Source organism: Hippocampus zosterae, chromosome 13 (genome assembly GCF_025434085.1).
Source record: "Hippocampus zosterae strain Florida chromosome 13, ASM2543408v3, whole genome shotgun sequence".
NCBI lineage: Eukaryota > Metazoa > Chordata > Actinopteri > Syngnathiformes > Syngnathidae > Hippocampus > Hippocampus zosterae.
In genome coordinates, this window is record NC_067463.1 from 17,869,524 (window position 1) to 17,890,799 (window position 21,276).

Below are 21,276 nucleotides of genomic sequence, written 5' to 3' on the forward strand. Positions count from 1 at the left end.
TATTACTCAAAGTCTCCTGAACACATTTCTCTAGTAACCTTCCACACATAGTGCCTGGCTATCTTGAGTCGACTAATTCAGTGTGTGGAGAGACGATCAGGATGTACTGTTCACCAGCGTGTACTTGATGAACTGTTTTTGGATCATTCATGGCTCGCTTGGCACCACAAGTACCGTATGTGCAACGACAGAGATGCTGACTGAAGCCACTCCATTGTGGTTTATCTTACATTTATTTGAAAATCTCAAAAATGTGTGCCTAAATTGGAAAGGACTTAGTCATTCAACTGGCACAAGAGAGCAGATGCTTTGGATATCCAATAGTCGCTTGGCCGGTTTGACGGAAGCATTACAGTCACAACAAAATTAGTTGAGTGTCCTGGAGGGAGAGAAAAATGAATCACGGGCAATAAACTTGTCATGCTTCAAATATGACGTGTATTTGAGGCATTATATGTTGAGGGTCCCGGATGAAGTACGCACCTGTGGTCGAAAGAGTTCCTGCTCTTGCTGAGGTCTTGTATAGTGGCGCATGGTAGAGCTCGGGCTCGGGATCGTAGTTCTGCTGTGGCTCAAAGTGCACCACTGGAAGAACGGCATTCATCACTCGAGGTAATGCATCTTCGATCACCATATTGTCATCATCCCAGCGACTCGCATCCATGAACATGCCGTGTACCAGCACACCATTCTCAGGCATGGGCAACTACAACCACAAATAAGAAACACCGACGGTAATTGTGTCGTACTTTGTATTCATCCTACAATGCATTTACGATTTTTAATGATGGCAGGTGGGTCTGAAATGTATGCCCCGGAATAAACTGGCCTTCAATGGATATGCAGTATATGTACACAGCACTCAAGAAGAGGTTCTGTTGTATCAAAGATTCAGGACAAAATCACTGTTCAGATCGAAATGTTGAGCTTAGACAGCTGGCCAAAATAAAACCTCTCCTCTCACATGAACACTTTGAGACAGTAATCCATGCCTTTGTCACATCCCGGCTCGATTACTGCAATGCCCTGTACTTTTGAGTCAGCCAGTCCTCCATTAAGCGCTTTCAGCTGGTCCAGAATGCCGCTGCTCGCCTCTTGACTGGTACTCGTAAGAGGGAGCATATAACTCCTACTCTGGCATCCCTTCACTGGCTCCCCATTCATTTTAGAGTTATTTTCAAGATCCTCCTCTTTGTTTTCAAATCTCTGAATAATCTCGCGCCACCTTACCTCTCTGAGCTCATCCGCCCCTACACACCTGCCCGGCGCCTCAGGTCTGTGGACCAGACATTATTAGAAGTACCAAGAACTAAACTGAGGCTCAGAGGGGATCGAGCCTTTTCTGTTGCTGGTCCCTCTCTCTGGAATGACCTCAAGAAAACTTAAGAAAACCTTTATTAGTCTCGCAATGGAGAAATTCCAGATTCACAGCAGCAAAGTTATGAAAGAAAGTCCCACTCCCACTGAACATTCGGCAAGCCTCCTCGCTGCCCATCTTTAAAGTCCTCCTCAAAACTCACTTGTATTCTTTGGTGTTCGACTCAGCATGATTTGTCCTTGATTTTACTGCTTGGTGCTTTCCACCGCCTTTATTACCGATTCGTCTTACTGTTTATTGTGTATGTTAAATCGCTCCATGTACAGCACTTTGTATGCAGCGATGGCTGTTCGAAAGTGCTCTATAAATACTGTTGACTTGACTTGACTTGAATGGGAAGCCGTTCTTGATAAAGCAAATAGTGCTTGTGAAGTCAGATGATCATTAATGTGGGAACATACACATTCAGACTTGGATTTATTTTATTATTTTTTAATTCAGTTTATACAGAAAGGATTTATCCTGACGCAGGTTCCATGTTCCGTGTGGAGTCTGACAGACGCGCACATTGTTGGAGCGTCTTTGCTCTATGTACTGGCAGGAGGCTTGTGACCAGATGAAATGTGTACGTACTAGCACACTTGGGAGAAAATGGGAGCATTTGCGAGTATACTGGTCTCAGTGTATCACCCCGCTAGGGACTTTAATGCCTATCTTCTGTTTAGATTGGTACTTGTAATCAAGTATTGCATTCGCGTACTTTATACAAGACTGATTTTTACATCCTTCAAAAAACAAATCGTTTTGAAAAAGGCATGAGAAATACGTGGTGAGTTAGCGGTACTGTACCTCCGTGTCCATGGGAAGTTCCGCGTTGCTGTTCAGATTGCGGAGAGCCTCGGCCACGGCGATCTGGTCTCTGTACACGGGCACCATGTTGAAGCGGAAGTTCAGCTCATCGATGGGCAAATTGTATCGTCGGGCGTGATTCTGCAGAACTGCTACATGACAACAGTTAAGAGAGAATGTGTTACCTCGAAAAGCGTTTTCCCATGAAACACCCTTGTTGACGTTCGATTACTTGTAGCTGTGAAAAATTATTTATGACACATACGATCAATTGCCATGCAATGGCCATGACTTCGGAATAATAATCTGGCAGTTTAGAGATTGGTGTAATATCATGGTCCATTAAAGCATGAAAAGAAAAGGTTTCTCGCGCATACCAGTTAGAAATCCCTGAGGAAAGAAGAATCCAGATATCCAAAAAGATTTGGGGTGGCCTCGCGTGATCCAAGTCTAAAAGGAGATAACAATAGATAGATGTTTTCAAATAACTCTGGGAAATATAGTCCATATGTATGCATTTCAGCCTTCTAATTGCGTAGGAAAGAAAATGAGAGCAGTGGCGTCACTGCCACAGAGCGCGTAGAACATGTAAGTCCCCGCTCACTTTACACGATTAAGACATTATCTTCTTCCTTGTGGGCTTCTTTTTGAATATTTGTGCAAAAAGATTGTGGCCCATTTCCAAATGAGCAAATGACACGTTGAGACCTGTCTTATCAAAGAAACGTTTGCGTTGGGGGAAGATGTGAATGGCTAAAAGCAGGAAGAGACACAGGATGTGTGAGTTTGCGACGTCCATGAGAAAAGTACACATGCGCACAAACAAGTGCACAGTCACAACCCCCCCCCGCCCCCCCCCCCAAAAAAAAACATTCAAGCCTTCACTGTATAGCCAGAAAGTGAACCATATTAGAAGTTCAGTGAGATGAGGTTTGTCGGTAGATTTTTTTTTTTACACAGGCAACGGATTAGTCGTGAAGTGGCTGGGTTCCCAATTGGGGGTTTGCAGGTTCAAGACCAGTTAGCGAGATAGTCAACCCTCATAAATTGCTTAAAAACGTGATACTTGTACATCGCGTGTGTCTCTCTAGTCTAGTCTGACACTTCTCCACTGGCATAGCATCCAGTGTGCGTGTGTGTGTCATGTTTGTAACAAAACATAAGAGGGCACACAAATTTGAGTTGATCCTCTGGCGATCAAGAAAACATAAAATTTCATGCAAAAAAAACCTCAACAAAGTAGATCCTAATGTAGAGGTCTTTGACCCAGGAAGCCAAGCTTTTTAGCGATGGGTAGGAGGAGTTTGACCATTGCGCGGGAACGTGGTTGTTCACAAAGCTTGTGTAGATCCGGTCCATCTCCTCGGACATCACCACAAAACCTCCAATGGCCTTCTGCAGAGTTATGAGAGACACCTGGAAACACAAAAATGGTTGAATCCCTTGAAAGTTACAGTTTACCCTCCCCCACAGTTCACATTCCATGTATCAGTAATTCATTTCCATAGTTCCCATCACTTTTTTCCCAATCCCTTATTTTTCCTTTTTCTCTCTTTTTCCCTTTCCTTTATCTCCCGATATCAAGCGGGTGGCCGTGCCTCAGGAGGTTGAGCGGCTCGTCCGGTAAGCAAAACGATGGCTGTTTGAATCAGACTCTGTCTGAGTCATGTGTCATCGTGTCCTTCGGCATGCCACTCCTCCCACCTTACCTAGTGTCATTCACACTGGTGTACGGCTGGGTGTGAATGTTTGGTGGTAATCAGAGAGGACGTAGGCGCATCCTGGCAGCCACGCTTCAGTGAGCCTGCCCCAGGCTAGCTGTGGCTACAGAATAAAGTCTTCCGCCAGAGTCAAGTCAAGTCAACAGTATTAATAGAGCACTTTCAAACAGCCATCGCTGCATACAAAGTGCTGTACATGGAGCGATTTAACATACACAATAAACAGTAAGACGAAATGGTAATAAAGGCGGTAGAAAGCACCAAGCAGTAAAATCATGCTGAGTCGAACGCCAAAGAATACAAGTGGGGTTTTGAGGAGGGCTTTAAAGATGGGCAGCGAGGAGGCTTGCCGAATGTTCAGTGGGAGGTCATTCCAGAGAGAGGGACCAGCAACAGAAAAGGCTTGATCCCCTCTGAGCCTCAGTTCAGTTCTTGGTACTTCTAACAAAGACTGGTCCACAGACCTGAGGCGCCGGGCAGGTGTGTAGGGGCGGATGAGCTCAGAGAGGTAAAGTGGCGCGAGATTATTTAGAGATTTGAAAACAAAGAGGAGGATGTTGAAAATAACTCTAAAATGAATGGGGAGCCAGTGAAGGGATGCCAGAGTGGGAGTTATATGCTCCCTCTTACGAGTACCAGTCAAGAGGCGAGCAGCGGCATTCTGGACCAGCTGAAAGCGCTTAATGGAGGACTGGCTGACTCCAAAGTACAAGGCATTGCAGTAATCGAGCCGGGATGTGACAAAGGCATGGATTACTGTCTCAAAGTGTTCATGTGAGAGGAAAGGTTTTATTTTGGCCAGCTGTCTAAGGTGAAAGAAGCTGGATTTAACAACAGAGCGTGAAAGTGTAGGTGAAGGTGTGAGCGCACGAATAATATAGCCACTGTGAAATGTCTTGTGTGAAGTGTCCAGAAAAGCTTTATAGAAAACTGATTATTATTAGCAACCTTTGGTTCCAGGCACTCATCTACAATATAAACTGTTGCTGTGACTTCTTCTAAATTTGTTTTTTTTTTTTGAAGTCAAGATGGCGCCCGAGTAGGCAGCCGTCAGCAAGTGCTCTCATGAGCCTTGCTTTTTTTGTTGTTCTTGTGTTTCTTTTGTCACTTTGTGTTTGTTGTTATGTCGTGTGGACCATTTTCAGCATTTTTTGGCCACGACATTCATCAAGGAGGAGACTCTGTGCTTGGTGGTTGCGCCTTCTCGGCAGCATGGGTATACCAGCACTGTTTTTGACTGGAGGAATGTCGGCGCCATTTGACTGTCGTTGCTGAACAGTCCCGGGGCGCTTGTGTCTTGCGCCTGTAATGGGCAGCATTTTTCACAGCCCCGCTTTGTTCAGCGGAGAGATCGGTGCTGTTGAACGGTCTGCGGCTGGATGGATGGAGGTCTTGAGGAGCCGACGATGAGAAGAAAGGAGCGTTGGCGCGGAGTGCCGATGCGGATTTGGAGCTGGGAGTCGCGGCTTGGAGTTTGAAGCGGATTATGTGGGACAGGAGAAGTGAACTAATCTCTTTTCGTCAATGGACGCTACAGCTTCGTGTTTGCTTTCAAAACTTTGCTTGTAGCAGACGTGTGCACATTTTTCAGCATGGTGTCTCTGATTCACTGGTGAAAGGACACTTTGATCCTCTCCTCGTTCATCTATAACTGCTTCAGACAACAAAGTGTATGCAGAAAAGTGGTGAAGATTGCACGACTGTCTCTCTCCTATGTGTTGTCTTGTGTTATTTTTTGTTATTTTGACTTCAAAATGGCGCCGCGAGAGTGGCTGCCTTTCCAGCAGCTCCTATTTTTTTGTTGTTCTACTTCTTCCTTTCATAACTTTGCTGCTGTGAATCTGGAATTTCTCCATTGCGAGACTAATAAAGGTTTTCTTAATCTTAAATAATAGTGTAATAGTGTCCCAATTACAATACACGCATTTTGTGGAAGTAATTCACTGAAATCGTTCTCATTACCCTTAGTAAGCGAATCAGTTTGGTGAATCTGTCGGCCTCCTGGCCCAACACAGTTGTTAGGGAGTTGACACGACCACTATCGTCTCGCTCGAATAAACCTTCGAGCGCCTCATCCATGTCAAGGCGCTCTACACACAAAGGCACACAAACAAAAAAACACATTGTCAGACATGTACCACAGTAGTGGAAACACAACTCTGCCTTAAATAGTGTATTTTATAACCATTCGAAAAACAAAAATAAAATAGTGTCTCCATTGACAAAAAAATAAAATAACATGCTATATGTCTTCGTACCAGGTAGCTTAGCCAGTATAGCTTCAGCAAGCTCACACACAATCTCGTCATTGCTTTTGGCTCCTAGTTGGGCTGACGAGCGAGGATTAACATCCAGAATAGTGTTGACCAGATTCATGGTTTCTTGGCGCTGTGGAGACAAACACACGTATAGTACAGGGAGGATGGAAATTGGTCTAAATTTTTTACAGGTTGAAAATAAGGACGCGTTATAATTTTATGAACTATTGGTATGGATGTTTATTCCAAATTCCTTTACACAGAGTAGGTATACTAAATTAACTATTGTATATGTACAAGAACAATGTTCACTGGAGGTTAAGCGTTCATTACAGAATAACTCCATCATGGTTGGGAGATGAAAGCTGACAATTCCAACTTGTGTCTTTTCTTTTACATGTGTAAGCTCCATACCTGGAAGGCCAGGTTGGCATTTTCATGCATGCCAAAGACCTCAGGGTCATCAATGATTGGAAGTTTCTCAATGTACTCTATATATAAATCCAGCGTGTCTAACGCGGGGGCATAGTAGACACCTAATGAACAGGAGAAACCATTAAATCACAGGAATATCCAGTTGTATTTAAAATAATAACAGTCCAACGTGACAAAGAAAATCAATCTTCGTTTTGGTATTGATTGTATGACTACACGGCAAAATGCAAAATCATTCACCAGCAGGTTTAATAGGGCTATAGAAAATCAACAGACCCAACGTTTAAGATATTAATTGAAAGGGCCCGTTCAAAATAAGAAGTGTGGCGTTAATTTATAAATTATTTCAATCTGGAAAAACAAATCGATAGATTTTGCCATGTTTATATGTTGAATACAATGTGCTCCTTTCAACACCTTAATTTCAGACAATCAAAATTAACATAATGGTGTGGCCAGATCGATCCCGGCACGTTCATCCTATAGAAAACGTAATTTCAATAATGCTGTTTATGATGCAAAACCAAGAGATGCAGGGGAATTGTGGAACGGTATCAAATCATCCTGGGCTACAATATGTGTTAAAAAGCACAGGAAGTTAGTCAACTTCATGCAACACAAACGTGATGGCAGTTCTCAGAAATGGTGGTTATGCAGCTACCTGTAAATTAGGGCTGCCAAAATTAGTCAACTCGTCAACAATAATATTAACAATTTTATATAATAGTCAACAACTCATTTATTTCTGTATTTAATTATTTCTGTCTGTGACGCACATGCGCATTAGTGGGAATCCGGGTCATCTGTGATGGATTGTATTGTAAACAGGAGAATTGCGGGTAATGCAGTGTCATGCTAACACATGTCAGTAAGAAAGTCCAAAAATTGGTCCAAAAATACTGAATTGGATGCAAACCTCCCTTTCTTGGCAGCATGGCCATGATAAACGAGCCTCTAAAAAGGAAGCACGTTGTGGCTGATGCCTAATTTCATTTCTGACAAAGGAACAGCAGGCACAGGTCACAAGTACTGTTGGTGATTCGTCTCCAAACAATATAATTGTTTCTGGCAAATGCAAATATCCCTTTAGTGATTCACAGGAAAGCTTAATCCTCTACTTTTCAATTCATACAGTTTGGGGGTTCATCATGAAAAATGTAGGCGACCGCCGATCTTAGTTTTTCTTCACGTTCTGCTATGTAATTTAACAAATCAATACATTTTGTCGGGTTTATAATTTGAATACAATGTGCTCTTTTCATGATGCATTCAAATAAAAGTATTCTAAGCATTTTTTGTGACATTTTTAAACACACTGATATGTCAAACACAAAAACTGCATAATGTATCTGTACAACTGTGAAGTTCATGAACAAGTCACGAGCCAAATGGAAATTTAAGAGGTACCGGATGCTGAGAAGGTGTAGCAGGGCCCCAGGGTCTTAGGGGAAAAGAAGCCTTTTAGGACTGTTCTGAGACAGCGTTGGTCCCAGACATCTGTCACTCTGCCTCCGTACGTGATCTCACCTGGGGATATACACTCACATTTGACCAGGTTTATCCTTCTACAAGAGAAGCATCAGTAGTATGCTGGATTCAATGACGCAAATAAAAACATTAGTTTGGTGTCCATTTCTCAAAGTGACCCATCCACACTCTATAGCAGTTATCCACTTAATTCATTCACTCCCAAAGACGTTTCTAAACGTCTTTTCAGACTTGTTCCAGAATTGGCTGGTACTGACAGGGAACTGGAGCCTGGCTATCTTCAGGCGAAAAGCCAGCTTCACCCTGGACTGGTCGCACTTCAATAATGCTCAGCAGGGGTGTCAAACTCGTTTTTGTCGGGGGCCACATTGTAGTTGCCATTTCCCTCGGACGGGCATTATGACTGTGAAACCATATTAAGAAGTCAAGAATAATCGTTTCTTCAGCTATTTAAGTGACTATAATGAGGAGTTTGGTAACGTGAAAATCCGACGACAGCTCTTATTTATTATGGAAGATTAAAGTTTTGGGACAGATTTTAGGAAGCATCATGGAAGTTGACATGCTTGATTGGCTTTCGTGGGCCACATCAAATTATGTGGTGGGCCACTCGGCCACAACAACACAGTTGCCCGGGCCTTGAGTTTGACACACTCGGTGTACATATAGAGGCAGGCAATCATTTTTATTCACATTCATTGAATGGGATCTGAACCTTATTTTATACGCTATATACATAAAAAAATAACAATTCTCATAAATTGGAAATCTTTTCAGGAATTTAGTTCACCATGACTTGTGGATCAGGTGGACAAAGTAATGTGAAAATAAATCCAACACGCGTTGCAGCATCAAAGCGAATATTTCATAGTCAAATTTTTAAAACACAGTACCTGTAATTGTGATAGTTATGTATTTGGGTACACCTACTCGTGATGTATGTAAGAGCATCCCAGGGAATAATGGCATCTTGGCAATAGAGGTTGAGGTTGAGAAGAGCACACTCCCTGTCACTGTCACTGAACTCATAGGGAATGTTCCAGCCAAGAGGACCAAACTTTTTGCGCTCCTGAAGTATATATACACAAGGTCAATTTATATTGATAGCAAAGTAACCAAACAGTGCATGGGTATTTTGTTTTTGAACCTGGATGACTGCATGGAAAAAGCAGATTCCAAAGACCATCTTCTTCCAGTCCAGACCCAGAGTGTGCTCTTCAAAGAAATTGTTAGAGATCTCTGTGAAGGCTCGACGAATGTTGGCACGCAGACCTTTCGGAGGTTCATTTGTCACCTTGAAGCATTGAACACAGCCAAATGGAATCAATAATTACACAATATTTTTTTTTTTCCCGAATAGTTCATTGTCTTGTCAGATCATATATTGAACCACAAAAAAAAATAGTGGACAAAAGTTAATGTCATACACTTCCATTTTCTCACTAAGGCACTGAGTCAAGGTTTACCTTGACAGAGTTTTGTAGCACTGTCACTGGAAACACTTTAGTAGGCATGGAACTGAGAAACAAACGGAAGTTCTCATGGATTGATGTGTCTACGGAAGAGAGTGAGTATTCAAGTTTACATTGACCACATGGTATAACAACAAAGTTCAAATAGCGTATGTGTGTTTTATATATATATATATATATATATATATATATATATATATATATATATATATATATATCCATTTTCTGAACTATATATATATATATTTTACCTGGCTCTGCAAAGGTCTTAATGATCTCCTCCATAGGAAGCATCCAAGAGACTGCTAAATGACAGTTTTGCAAGAAAACCCAGCCTCCATCCTCTAATGCCGATTTGATCATTTTCTCTGCTATGGGCCCCTGTCCTTGACCCAATGAAATGGACTCAACCCTAATTGTTACAGAGAAAGGAATATTTTAATATGCGGTTGTATATTCTATATATTATTTTAAAATCACCTTAATTGCTTCAATTTACAGATATTGAATTCATGAATTAATTTCTTAAAGACTCTGCAAAGTTATTTACGGGGAAGAGCTCAATTCCTCTGTGAAGGGGAACACTAAATTCATCAGAATTGACCAGCAGTAAGAGGGTTAAAAATCCGACAGCTCCACATAATCTACATATCCAATTGATCCACCTTTTACGTGTGTTTTTTTTTACCTGTCAAGACAACCCCTGTCTTTTGCAAAACGCTGGAAGGCACCCATCGGGTCTGATCCAGTGCTGAGGATGAAGACCAGTGGCGTAGATGGGGACATGTCATTGTAGAGATTAGCCAAATCAATGGGAGGGTTTTCAACAAACTGCTTTCCTAAACTGACAATCACAAACTCTGTTGCCGCGAAAACAACCTGACAAGGAAGAGAGACACAATTGCAACAACAGTGACGATCTTGACATTTGTTTGGTACCACGGCTTCATATTATCAACCGCTTACGGATGATAGACTAGGTGGAACTAGACACACTGAAGTCCGTGAACTGGTTGACGAATAAAACCGAATTGTGTGCAACAACAGAAATTGAACGAGAAGAACACACAATGCGCGTTGCAGATGTTAATGTTGCCCATATATTTTGAGAATCATCAATATCACGTAGTGTTTACATTTCACAAGGCCTTTTCAAGTCTCCCATTGTTGTAGCGAAAGATGTACGATGGGAATGATAGTACACCACTCCCAAAAACGTCTCTTGGGTGACACCAGAAATAAACTATACTTTTATGGTTTCATAATTCAATATTCATGATTTGATCCTACCTTCTCTTCCATGAAGCTCTTGATAAGGATCAGCTTTTGGAAAGAAGTCAGCCTTTCATTCCAGTAGCCTTGGATTCCACTCTTTTGCTTCCCCTCTTCTGACGTATCAAGAGGTGGCAACTTTGTCACGTAGCCCTCCCAATTTTCCGGATTAAACGATGTCTCGAAACATCCTAAATAAAGGTTATAGGGATGAGTTAAGACTCTTGAAATTTTTCATGCAAAACAGAAAGTAGGTTAATAGCTGGGGTGCAAGTTTACCAAGTTCAACGTGGATGTGGGTTGCAATAATTTCTTTGGTGATGTTTTTGAAGCATGGCAGTGACTCCTCCAGTTCACAACAAGTCTCCCAGTAATAATCACTGAGCCATGGGACATCTGGCCGCTCTGCAAATTCCTATGAGGTATAGGACCAGTGGTTATTACAAGAGTGGGTGGGTGTGGGTTTAGGTTTGGCTCACGATACATTTCAACACAAATACGTAGAAGCAGTGATGTTGATGGATGTATGTAAAAGACAACGACACATAAAAGGGAGGAACACAAAAAGAAGAATGCTATTGGAATGACAATCAGGACACCAGTGCAGCCTCTTGTCATTGCATAAAATGAGCACACAAATGCAATACATTCAGGCCGGTTTGTATTGTGTCCAAAGCTGTCCATCAAATTAGCACTCCTTTTACAAGTTTGTCTGGAGTTCGAGTGACTGGCTGCAAGTCGATAATGGTCTGGATTTAATTGGAATCCAAATTGAAAACATGGACTCACCCCCACTCATTCATTTGTAATATGCTTCTATTTACATTTGATCGTTTTTGTTGATATTTATTAATATACTTTTTGTCTTTTACTTTCTACTTTTCATAATTTTGCTGCTGTAAATTGGGAATTTCTCCATCGTGAGACAAATAAAGCTTTTCTTATCTTATCTTTTTCTTAAATGACCTTGGAAACGCACCGTTCTAGAATTCTATGGGTGGCCGGACAGCCTCTTCCGAACAGGAGGGCTTTTCTATTTTTACTTACAGATTTTCAGTACGTCACATTGCGGATTTGATGATTTTTGAAATTTGAACATATTACTGGGTGAGAACTAAATATTTGGAAAATGTCTGCATCCATTATAAAAACCCCAGTGAGTCAAGAATAAATAATCACCAAATGTTTGTAAAATTAGGAAATTAAGGAATTTTCTCAAATGAAGTTTTAATCAGATTCATGAAAGATTCTCCAAACAGCAGAATCACTGGCGCATGTGACAGCAAATCAATTCCTTTGTAAATTTAAAGTTCCCGCTAGCTCTCCTCATTAGCAGAGCACATTTATTTGTCGAGATATCCACCATAGGACTGTGACCAGGGCTGACAAGAGGAATTGAATGTACAACAACACAAAAATGGGAAGAAAGAAGGGCCATTCCTTTCAAGATTGACAACAATACTTCACTGTAGAAATGAATTTGGTACTTTACACAACCAAAAAGCTGGGGAAAAGCAGCTCTTCGACCTCAACTACCAACAATGTGGCCCCCACAAGTTTGCGTGCTCAGTCCTTTCTTACTCTGTAAACTACGCTCCAATAACCTCAGTATGAACGCCAACTTCAAGGAGATGATTTTCATCTTATGATGAGAGAAATCATCTCCTGATCGACCGCATGTGGAAGAACACGTCACCGCATTGTGACACAGTGACGTTGGAGCAGTCCTCGGAGACAAATACAGCCACTGTCAACAGAAAGGCCCAGTAACAAATATTCCAACTCATAAAACTGAAGACAGAAAATCGGTTTCATAAGCCGCCAGTCACTTTCTCCTGTTCCGCAACTTGGAAGTGTACCAATACGAGGCTCATTAAAATAGCTAGTGCGATCATTGGTGAAGAGCTCCAGGATATCCAGACCATTATTTCCTCACTAGCAAGAGTGATTTTTTTCCTTGTCACCAACTGGCACATAACAGGTTTCAGGGTATTTATTCTACCCTAAAACTCTACAATTGCAAGAGGTTTTTCCAACCAACTAATTAAAGTGTGATGCCATTCCCCGGCGCACCTTTTCCATGCCTACAGAAGACCGAATGAAATTCTGCCACTCTGCCTCCGAGATGTCCCCACGGTGCTTCAAGATCTCAACACACAACATGAAGCTGTAGATGAGTTTGTGCTGCTCGAATAGGCCCCGGGAAACATTTATGTAGGAATTGAGTAAGATCTGGTCCAGTAGGATCTGGAGACGCTCTTCCAATATGTCGCTCTTTTCAGATGTCTCAATGGTGGTGTTGAAGAGCTGCAATTGGCAGGAGCAAGAAAAAAAATAGCATCTTTATGGGTTCCTCACAAAATACAATTTTTTTCCATGGCTAAAATGGGCAGCTAATGTAATCTCTCACTTGTTTAAAGTACTTGAGCGAAAACTGGTACATTGGATCAATCTCAGAGAGACTGGCAACGACAAAGAACAGGACGGAGCCTCGGGTGGCTACAGATCGGTAACCCTCTCTTGCATTATTGATCATTAGCTCGGTGGCCTCTGCCTCCTCCAGCCGTTGTTTTATAGCTGCTGATGTCACCTGAGGAAGAGAACGACATATAAAAAATGAAGCAGCAGAAGAATAAAAAGGTAACATCTGAGGTTTGGGAAAGTACACACATATGTGCCCCTCGAAATTGGAAAAGTGTGGCTGATGCTTATTATCGATGACTTGAAACATTTGGGTTTGGCATCCAAAGATTAATTTGAGAAGGGATCAACTCAATTTTCAGATTTTATTTTCAGGTATTTATTTCAGAATTTGATACAACAACAATATGTAACATTATAATTCATAAAATCAAGACCACATTTATAGTTGAGCAAAAGTACCTTTTGAAATCAAACCCAAATGTTTTCAGTCGACAACCCCCCTCCCCCACCCAAAAAAAAATATATGGAATCAGCCTCACTGATTCAACAATTTTGGAAAGGACTTATTTTGTAGAATAAGATGTAGCAGCCACCCAAGTTGGAAATTATCTATGAAGTCAAGGTCAAATTTAACACCGAGTCATTTATTTAACAACCAAGTCGGATTTTACCTTTGATTCCTGGAGAGTGGTAACAAGCTCCTCATTGTCAAGTATGTTTCCCTCAGAGGTGAAGAGAAGCTTCAGAATGCGATCTTCAATGTTCTTCAGCTGGATCCGGTCATTATTGATGCGCACAACCAGATCGTTTCTCTGCTCTTCCAAGTGTGGACTTTCCAGGCACACCACATCCCTGAGAAGAGAATGGTTGGAGGACATCAAATAATTTGGGAGAATGTGATGGCATCACTGGTTACTGTTTCTTTAAAAAAAAAAAAATAATAATAATAATAATATATATATATATATATATATATATATATATATATTCTATCTGAAAAGCTTTTGTGTGTGCGTGCGTGTTGTGTCATGCATACCCAAGCAGTTGGTCCTCTAAACCAGACTTAGTCACAGTGAAGTTGATGATTGTTACTTTGATACACACCTGAAAGGTAAAAACACACATATGAAAAGATTAATTCAACGATACAAAATATATCTGACATATTGTTATATATATATATATATATATATATATGTGTGTGTGTTTTGGTGGGGGGGGGGGGTCACCAATCGCCAGGGAAAGAAAAAAAATACTCAACAGTGACCATTTCCTTGAAAGCTGGATGGGAATCAAATCTTTGCAGGCTCCATAAAAGGTAGCTTGTATCACTACATTACAGCTGTAATTAAAATAAATGAATATTTATCAAATTGCGACAACAGGGCTGTCACTACCTCTGGTAGGTAGTGCGGATTGGCCATTTTAGTTGTCATATAAAACCGGAAATTTTTGTCATAGTCAATATCTGAGTCTCCAAGTCGGATCAGAGTCCGTCCACCCGCCACAAATGTCTGCTTCAGCAAGACGGGCTCCAGAGCAGGATCCAGGTTCTCCTTTAACTGCACAAACAGAAGAAAACACAAATGTTGACATGTGAAATTTAAGTGTTCAATGAGCTCATGAGCTTTTTTTTCCTTCTTTTTGTTTTTAACAGACGCAGCACGAGCCAGATGTATTTGGACAATGACAGAATTGTTTGTGTTTTGAAAGCAGAATGTATTTAGCATTGACAACTCAATTCTTTTTTTCTATTTTCTGTCAGAAGCCTGTTCAACCTAACTGCCATATATTTCCATGTCATAACACACCAAGTTTGACATACTGTAAATTTCTTTTCCCATCCTTCTGATACAAGTGGTCCTCGGTTAGTGAGTATTACCACCAATGAAAGGCTGCCAACATTAACTTTAGCTGTCTAATGTTAGCTTCGGGCCTTTTGACATACTGGTAGCTTATTTCATTGTTTCGTAAAATTCTAAAATGAAAAGTGACCGTAAACCTTTCACTCACATTGTGATTATGTCATTTCAAATCTAATACTAATCTCTCTCTTTCATTGTCGAAAATACTTCTGGACCTAACTTTGCAATTTGTAGTTAGACTGCATGAATTGTGGTACATCTGTGAATCAGATTTGTCTTGCTACAATTGCTTTTGGAATGAATGTAAAGTATTTTTCAGATCAATTATGGATGTTACAGTCTGACATAAATGTCAAAATAATGTGTTTCTACCTCCTCCAGCAGAACTGGCATTCCCATACGGATGGCATTTTCTAGCTTGTGAAGAAAGTTTGGGTCAGTGAGCTTGATCACTTTTAGACCATTCTTGGCTTCCTTTGAGCGAATCCATCGGTTAGCCTAATGAAGAAAGAATTTTCAATGAAGAAAGATATGTCTGAAGATGGACCAATATGCTACCGGATATTCAAGCTCTGAAATATACAACCCACTGAGAGTAAAACGGCGGAAGTGGTACATTACATTTCATTTTTTTGGGGTGGGGGTGGGGGGGGGTGACTCATAATTTATTAAGAGACACTATTCAGTCAACAATGGATACTTAATTCAATATTTCACCTGATCCTGTGGGTCAATCATCAGAGGCCAGCGGCGCCCCTCATTCACCAGTATTCCATTCTCAGTGGAGACTGTGTCCCGGGGCAGACCCTCATTATTCCATTGTTGAATGACATATGGGTCACCCAGAATGTTTATCAGGCTGAAGCTGGAACTTATGGGAATGTTCAGGTTCTGGCACTGTATTATCCAATCATCAACAAGCTGAGGATAAAATGGCAAATGTGAAAACTTGGACGTTTGTTATTATGTATCACACGTGCAGTGCTACGGTTACTGTGGTGTGGTCAGTGTCAGGCAAGTTACTTCCAAAACTGGTATTTTCCATCAAAAATGAAAACAGCAAAACAGCAAAAGTCATGCTAATATATACAAGTGGAGTGAAAGATCTATTTTCAAATTACAGCCCAATCTCATTCCTGCCACAGTTCTCAAAAACCCTCAAAAACAATTTTCACAAAGAGTCGACAACTTAAAACTGTGTTTGTTTTCACAGTTACCCATACTGTAAGTTACACTATCTTGGCATACTCTGAATCAGCAGACTCTTCCTACCAGTTTTCTATAGTGAGAAGTGAAGGCTCCATAGTAGGCCACACAAGCAGCAGCGATGAAGACATTGCCCACAACATCGATGATCTGTTGGTCAAATGTCGCAACACTTTGCTCCCAGCGCACTTGTTCATCTCCTAAAGCCGAAGTGAGCTTCCCGGCTCTGGTCAACCGAGCCTGTGTCACTGCCATAGTGTTAACTGTGCAAAATGAAAGGAGTCAGACATAATGAGAGAAATTTGTGTACATTCAAGAATTACCATATTTTCCGCACCATAAGGCACACCAGAAGGCATTCAGTTTTGTCAAAAGCAGACAGTGTGCCTTTTAATCCGATGCGCATTATATATGATCAATATTTTGATTTCTCTTGACGTAGTGTTTTAAATGTTCTGTAAAACGCGTTGTTATATAAATATATAAATAATTTGTAGCGCTATATAAATAAACATATATTGTATTCTATTCTATTTTATGTGTCTTATAATGCGGTGCGCCCTATATATGAAAACCGTTTTAAAATAGGTGCGACCTACACTCCGAAATGCCTTATAATGCGGAAAATACAGTAATCTATCGTTAAGATTAAAAGTTTTACTTTGATACAGGTAAAAAGGACATGACAATCACCCAATTCCTGCTTTTCATTGAGGCTGCTGTCATAAGATTCCTGTAGAACCCTGATCTTGTCTTCCACACTCTGGAGCAGTAGTTGCTTTTCCCTCAGTGTTGCCATTGTCATTTCCAGCTCCGCCTAGATTGGATGTGTAGGTATAATTGAGTAGAAAGAAACATTGGACTGTGAGGGACATTGTAACTAAACTGTTGGAAGTGACTACTTTACACGCTGTCAATATTCGGGTCAAGGTGAAAATTTCGACTTCTGAAATATAAGGAATAACCTCTTCACATGCATGAGCAGACAAGATTATTCTCGTATACAATGTAATTGTCATTAATTGGAAAACCTCCATCTTTACCGTGACGCACAGACAACATCATGACAAATATGTACGTAATTACCGCTTCTTAAACAATGCCACTTACTCGCCGACGCAAGAAGCGAATCCATCTGTGGCCATCTTGCACGGGCACTCGCTAAGCTCGACTAACTTGAATACACTAATTTGACTGCGGCGTATTCACATTATTTTCTGTCTCTAAGTAGAAAATGATGCAACAAGTCTGGGAGAAACGTTACATGCACATTACATATGAAGTAATATTGTACCAGTACCAGCAACGAAAGATTGCCCCCCTTTGGTTTCCACCCCGAAGGGCCAGTTGTTCAACACATATAAATCTGTGGATTCCACGCTTACAAATAGTTCCTGTACTCAAAAGACCAACATTCCATCTGGATAGAGCATGTACAGAAGAAGAACACAAACCAATGTTCCTTTCAATGGAGATATTCTGATACGCATTTATTTAAGCGCATATTCGGATTAGAAGAAGAGTCACCCAGGGGTCTTAGCCATCCATCCATTTTCCAATCCGCTTTATCCTCACAAGGGTTGCGAGGAGTGCTGGAGCCGATCCCAGCTGTCTTCGGGCAGTAGGCCGAACCCTGAACCGGTTGCCAGCCAATTGCAGGGCACACAGAGACGAACAACCATCCGCGGTCATGCTCACACTCACACCTAGGGATAATTTAGAGTGCTCAATCATCCTGCCATGCATGTTTTTTCAAATGTGGGAGGAAACCGGAGTATCCGGAGCAAACCCATGCAGGCACGGGGAGAACATGCAAACTCCGCACAGGAAGGTCGGAGCCGGGATCGAACCCACAACCTCTGCACAGTAAGGTTGATGCGCTCACCACTCAAGACACCGGGCCGCCTGAAGCAGTCAAGTATGCTCCTTGTACATGCCTTGACCCGGGGTCTTATTCAGGTGGAAGATGAGCATATTTAGGGAAAGTGACATTTTGCTAGGGGTAAGACCTTCTCAAGACTCACTTGTATTCTTTGGCATTCGACTCAGCATGACTTAGATTTGTTCTTGGTTTTACTGTTTGGTGCTTTCTACCGCCTTTATTACCGATTTGTCTTACTGTTTATTGTGCATGTTAAAGTGCTCCATGTACAGCACTTTGTATGCAGCGATGGCTGTTTGAAAGTGCTCAATAAATAATGTTGACTTGAATACATGTAAACATAGTCACCGAGTGCATGCAGCCCCATTGGGATTGGGCATGTCTAGACTGCACACTAATTTGCTTACCTGTGCCTTGGCAAATGCTTCTCTCTTTGGACCAACTTCCTTGAGGATTCTGGAGTATATGTCCATAGCCCGAACCCACATACACATGGATTTACATGCTTTGGAGACCTTCTCCACCTAAAGGCCAAACAAAAAGAGAAAGGCATAAATGAATGATGAAATCTCACCAAGTTCCAAATTGAAAATGTATATTTCTTAGTGACATATATATAAACGAGAAGCCATTCATGAACTTCATTCCCTCTGTGACACTGTGTAGTGCTACTTTTATCAAAGCCAATATCCCTCCACTCAAAACAATCGCACAAAAAATATTTGGGATTTAAAATGCCAACAGACCTTATCGGGTACAAAGTCCGGGTTGTTAATGTATTTCTGCAGCTTTGCGAGGACTTGAGGCTTAATATTGTCCTTGTCGTAGTCAGTCAGAAATCGGGTAAAATTGGAATCACCCAGTAACTTTTTGGCATTGGGCCAGTCCGGTCTGTGCGAGGAAAAAAACTCAAAATGCAATTCAACACATTAAAAATAATGTCAATTTATGACGGAAAATTTTAAGTGGCCTGTGGTTCATACTGCCATGTTTTTATGATTGTGACATTAGTTGTTCTTCAATCACTTTGGATTAAAAAGCAAAACAAAAACAGCATACCTGATCTAAACTGCCATTAAAATACATTAGCTTTCAGCAAAGGACTGAAACAGAACTAACTGTCAAACGTACGGTAAGTGGGGTAGCAGCATTTTTCATTTCATTTGTCACTTTATGTTAAAGGCTGGTTTTAGTTCTCGTCATATTGTTACTGCAATTTAGCTTTTTTTGTTGTTGTTTTTTTTTTAAAGAGAGAGAAGCACACAAACTTGCAGTTGAGCAGGATACAGACAGCCTCCATGACAGTCATGACCATGTCAGGAGGTTTGGTGAACACTTTGAGCTCAGAAATGTCAGCCTTGTCCAGAGCATTAAGAGCCTGGTTCGCACCCTCCAGGGCAGGCAGAGCTTCATTCAGGTCTCTTTGGGTATCATCAGCTATTGCCTGAGTATCTTCAGCCTTGACCTTTGCTATTGCCTCTTCTTCTTTCACGACCCTACGTGTCTGCACGATTCAAAAGATACATTCATCATATACACTAAAAGTTGCATACGACAATTTATATATTCCATGGCACCTTCATTAAAGGGTATAAAATACCTCATCAGCACTCTCTTGGTCAACAGACAATTTTTCCATTAAAGCATCGACATCAATGCTTTTCTGTTTGAGAAGTGGCTCCAGAGCAGAAAGGTCCACTTTCATTGTGGCCACAAGCTCATTGGTCTCCAAAAGCTTAGTCAGACCACTCTTCACACGGTCCCTTGCCTATATAAAAATAAATATGGAGATGGCAGTGTAATAATTAACTGACCTGATATTATATTGGCGTAACTCTTCAATTGACAAATCTTTGCTATTTCCAACACATATTTTTCCATTCATTTTTTTTGGACTTGGCCTTACAAGAACTAGCTGTTGCCTCTTGTTGTCTAGCATTGACAGGTACAGGTTGATAAGTTCTAAGTAGGAGGTGGGCGTGGTGTAATAGCGACGTCTCAGTTCTGAGAAGAATCTTTCAGCCATGACAGAGACGCTGACATGCGTTTCCACACACAAATCTGAGAAGCTCTGCTTGAGTTCCTCTGTACCAAAGTCCACATTCTGGAAAAAGGCTTGAGAGACAGAAAGTAGAGCCTCACGGGGCCACTGAAAAAAAGGAGAATAGATGGATATGACACACAACTTATAAGAAACCAAATTTGGGTTTTGCATGTGCAGGCTACATTTCCAAAATCACAGGAAATTCTGTGAAACCCAATAGAGTTACTGTCATGAGTTGGGCTTGCATGGCTTTTTCTGAGGCAGGCTCACGAGTCTTGTAATGTAAAACATGATGGCAGCAACGAAATGAAACCTGAAGTTTCCAGAAACATTTTATCTCCAATGGAAACAAAATACAGCCAAAATGATTGGGTGAACATGCAGTAAGATAACCAGCAAAGCAAGAAATGCCTTTATTCTCATGGCTAAATTAATCTCTCAATTTAAACCCTATCGAGCATGCATTTTACCAGGTAAAGAGGAGACCAAAGGAAATACCCCTACAAAATCCATGATGTGCTCTCTCTCACTCGGTATACTGTATATAATGGAAGGATCAATTGATATATTGAGAGAGGGGGAGGTGGGGGCGGGAAGCGAGACAGAGAGAGAGAGAAACTTCACATGCACATTATGTTTGTTTCTCATTTCCAGTTACGGTGCTACAGAAACTCTGTCAAGTATCTTTCTTTCTTGAGAAACATGAATTGATGTGGCCAGAAAATGGCAGAGTGATTTTCTGCTTACCTCCACAAACCAGTCAATGGTGCAGCAGTTGACCAGCGAGGGAAACATGCGACAGCGAGACCTGAAGGAATCGCCGACTGGACTCATACACAGCACAATGTGGAGCTTCTCTCGTACACGAGAGATAAAATACTGAAACACCTGAAGATCACATACACACAACAACAATGTTTGAAAAAGCCACATAGTTACGGTGCGAGATATGATATCAAATCAACTTTTCAGTCACCTTTCTAATCTGATGTAATTCAATTTAAATGTGTTCCAAAGCTGTGTTTCCAAACACGAAACATTC

General features: G+C 41.2%; 1 protein-coding gene across 2 annotated transcripts in view; it reads right to left on the bottom strand.

The window, feature by feature from the left end:
* Nucleotides 1-214: 214 nt before the first annotated feature.
* The window catches only part of dnah6 (dynein, axonemal, heavy chain 6), a 47,216-nt gene continuing 26,154 nt past the window's right edge, over nt 215-21,276 (bottom strand). For both annotated transcript variants that reach the window (XM_052083199.1, XM_052083200.1), the window contains exons 51-81: nt 20,982-21,122; nt 20,097-20,339; nt 19,791-19,958; nt 19,459-19,694; nt 18,937-19,081; nt 18,598-18,714; nt 17,002-17,125; nt 16,375-16,571; nt 15,820-16,023; nt 15,475-15,600; nt 14,635-14,799; nt 14,274-14,341; nt 13,909-14,089; nt 13,224-13,403; nt 12,887-13,120; nt 11,093-11,228; nt 10,832-11,004; nt 10,230-10,420; nt 9,793-9,953; nt 9,536-9,624; nt 9,217-9,363; nt 9,000-9,138; nt 7,989-8,108; nt 6,561-6,682; nt 6,147-6,276; nt 5,851-5,978; nt 3,398-3,583; nt 2,545-2,617; nt 2,168-2,319; nt 484-706; nt 215-379 (exon numbers count right to left, since the gene is read on the bottom strand). In XM_052083199.1, the coding sequence (XP_051939159.1) occupies nt 276-379; nt 484-706; nt 2,168-2,319; nt 2,545-2,617; nt 3,398-3,583; nt 5,851-5,978; nt 6,147-6,276; nt 6,561-6,682; nt 7,989-8,108; nt 9,000-9,138; nt 9,217-9,363; nt 9,536-9,624; nt 9,793-9,953; nt 10,230-10,420; nt 10,832-11,004; nt 11,093-11,228; nt 12,887-13,120; nt 13,224-13,403; nt 13,909-14,089; nt 14,274-14,341; nt 14,635-14,799; nt 15,475-15,600; nt 15,820-16,023; nt 16,375-16,571; nt 17,002-17,125; nt 18,598-18,714; nt 18,937-19,081; nt 19,459-19,694; nt 19,791-19,958; nt 20,097-20,339; nt 20,982-21,122 (4,803 nt within the window). In that variant the 3' untranslated portion in view covers nt 215-275. The remainder of the gene's footprint in view (nt 380-483; nt 707-2,167; nt 2,320-2,544; nt 2,618-3,397; nt 3,584-5,850; nt 5,979-6,146; nt 6,277-6,560; nt 6,683-7,988; nt 8,109-8,999; nt 9,139-9,216; nt 9,364-9,535; nt 9,625-9,792; nt 9,954-10,229; nt 10,421-10,831; nt 11,005-11,092; nt 11,229-12,886; nt 13,121-13,223; nt 13,404-13,908; nt 14,090-14,273; nt 14,342-14,634; nt 14,800-15,474; nt 15,601-15,819; nt 16,024-16,374; nt 16,572-17,001; nt 17,126-18,597; nt 18,715-18,936; nt 19,082-19,458; nt 19,695-19,790; nt 19,959-20,096; nt 20,340-20,981; nt 21,123-21,276) is intronic.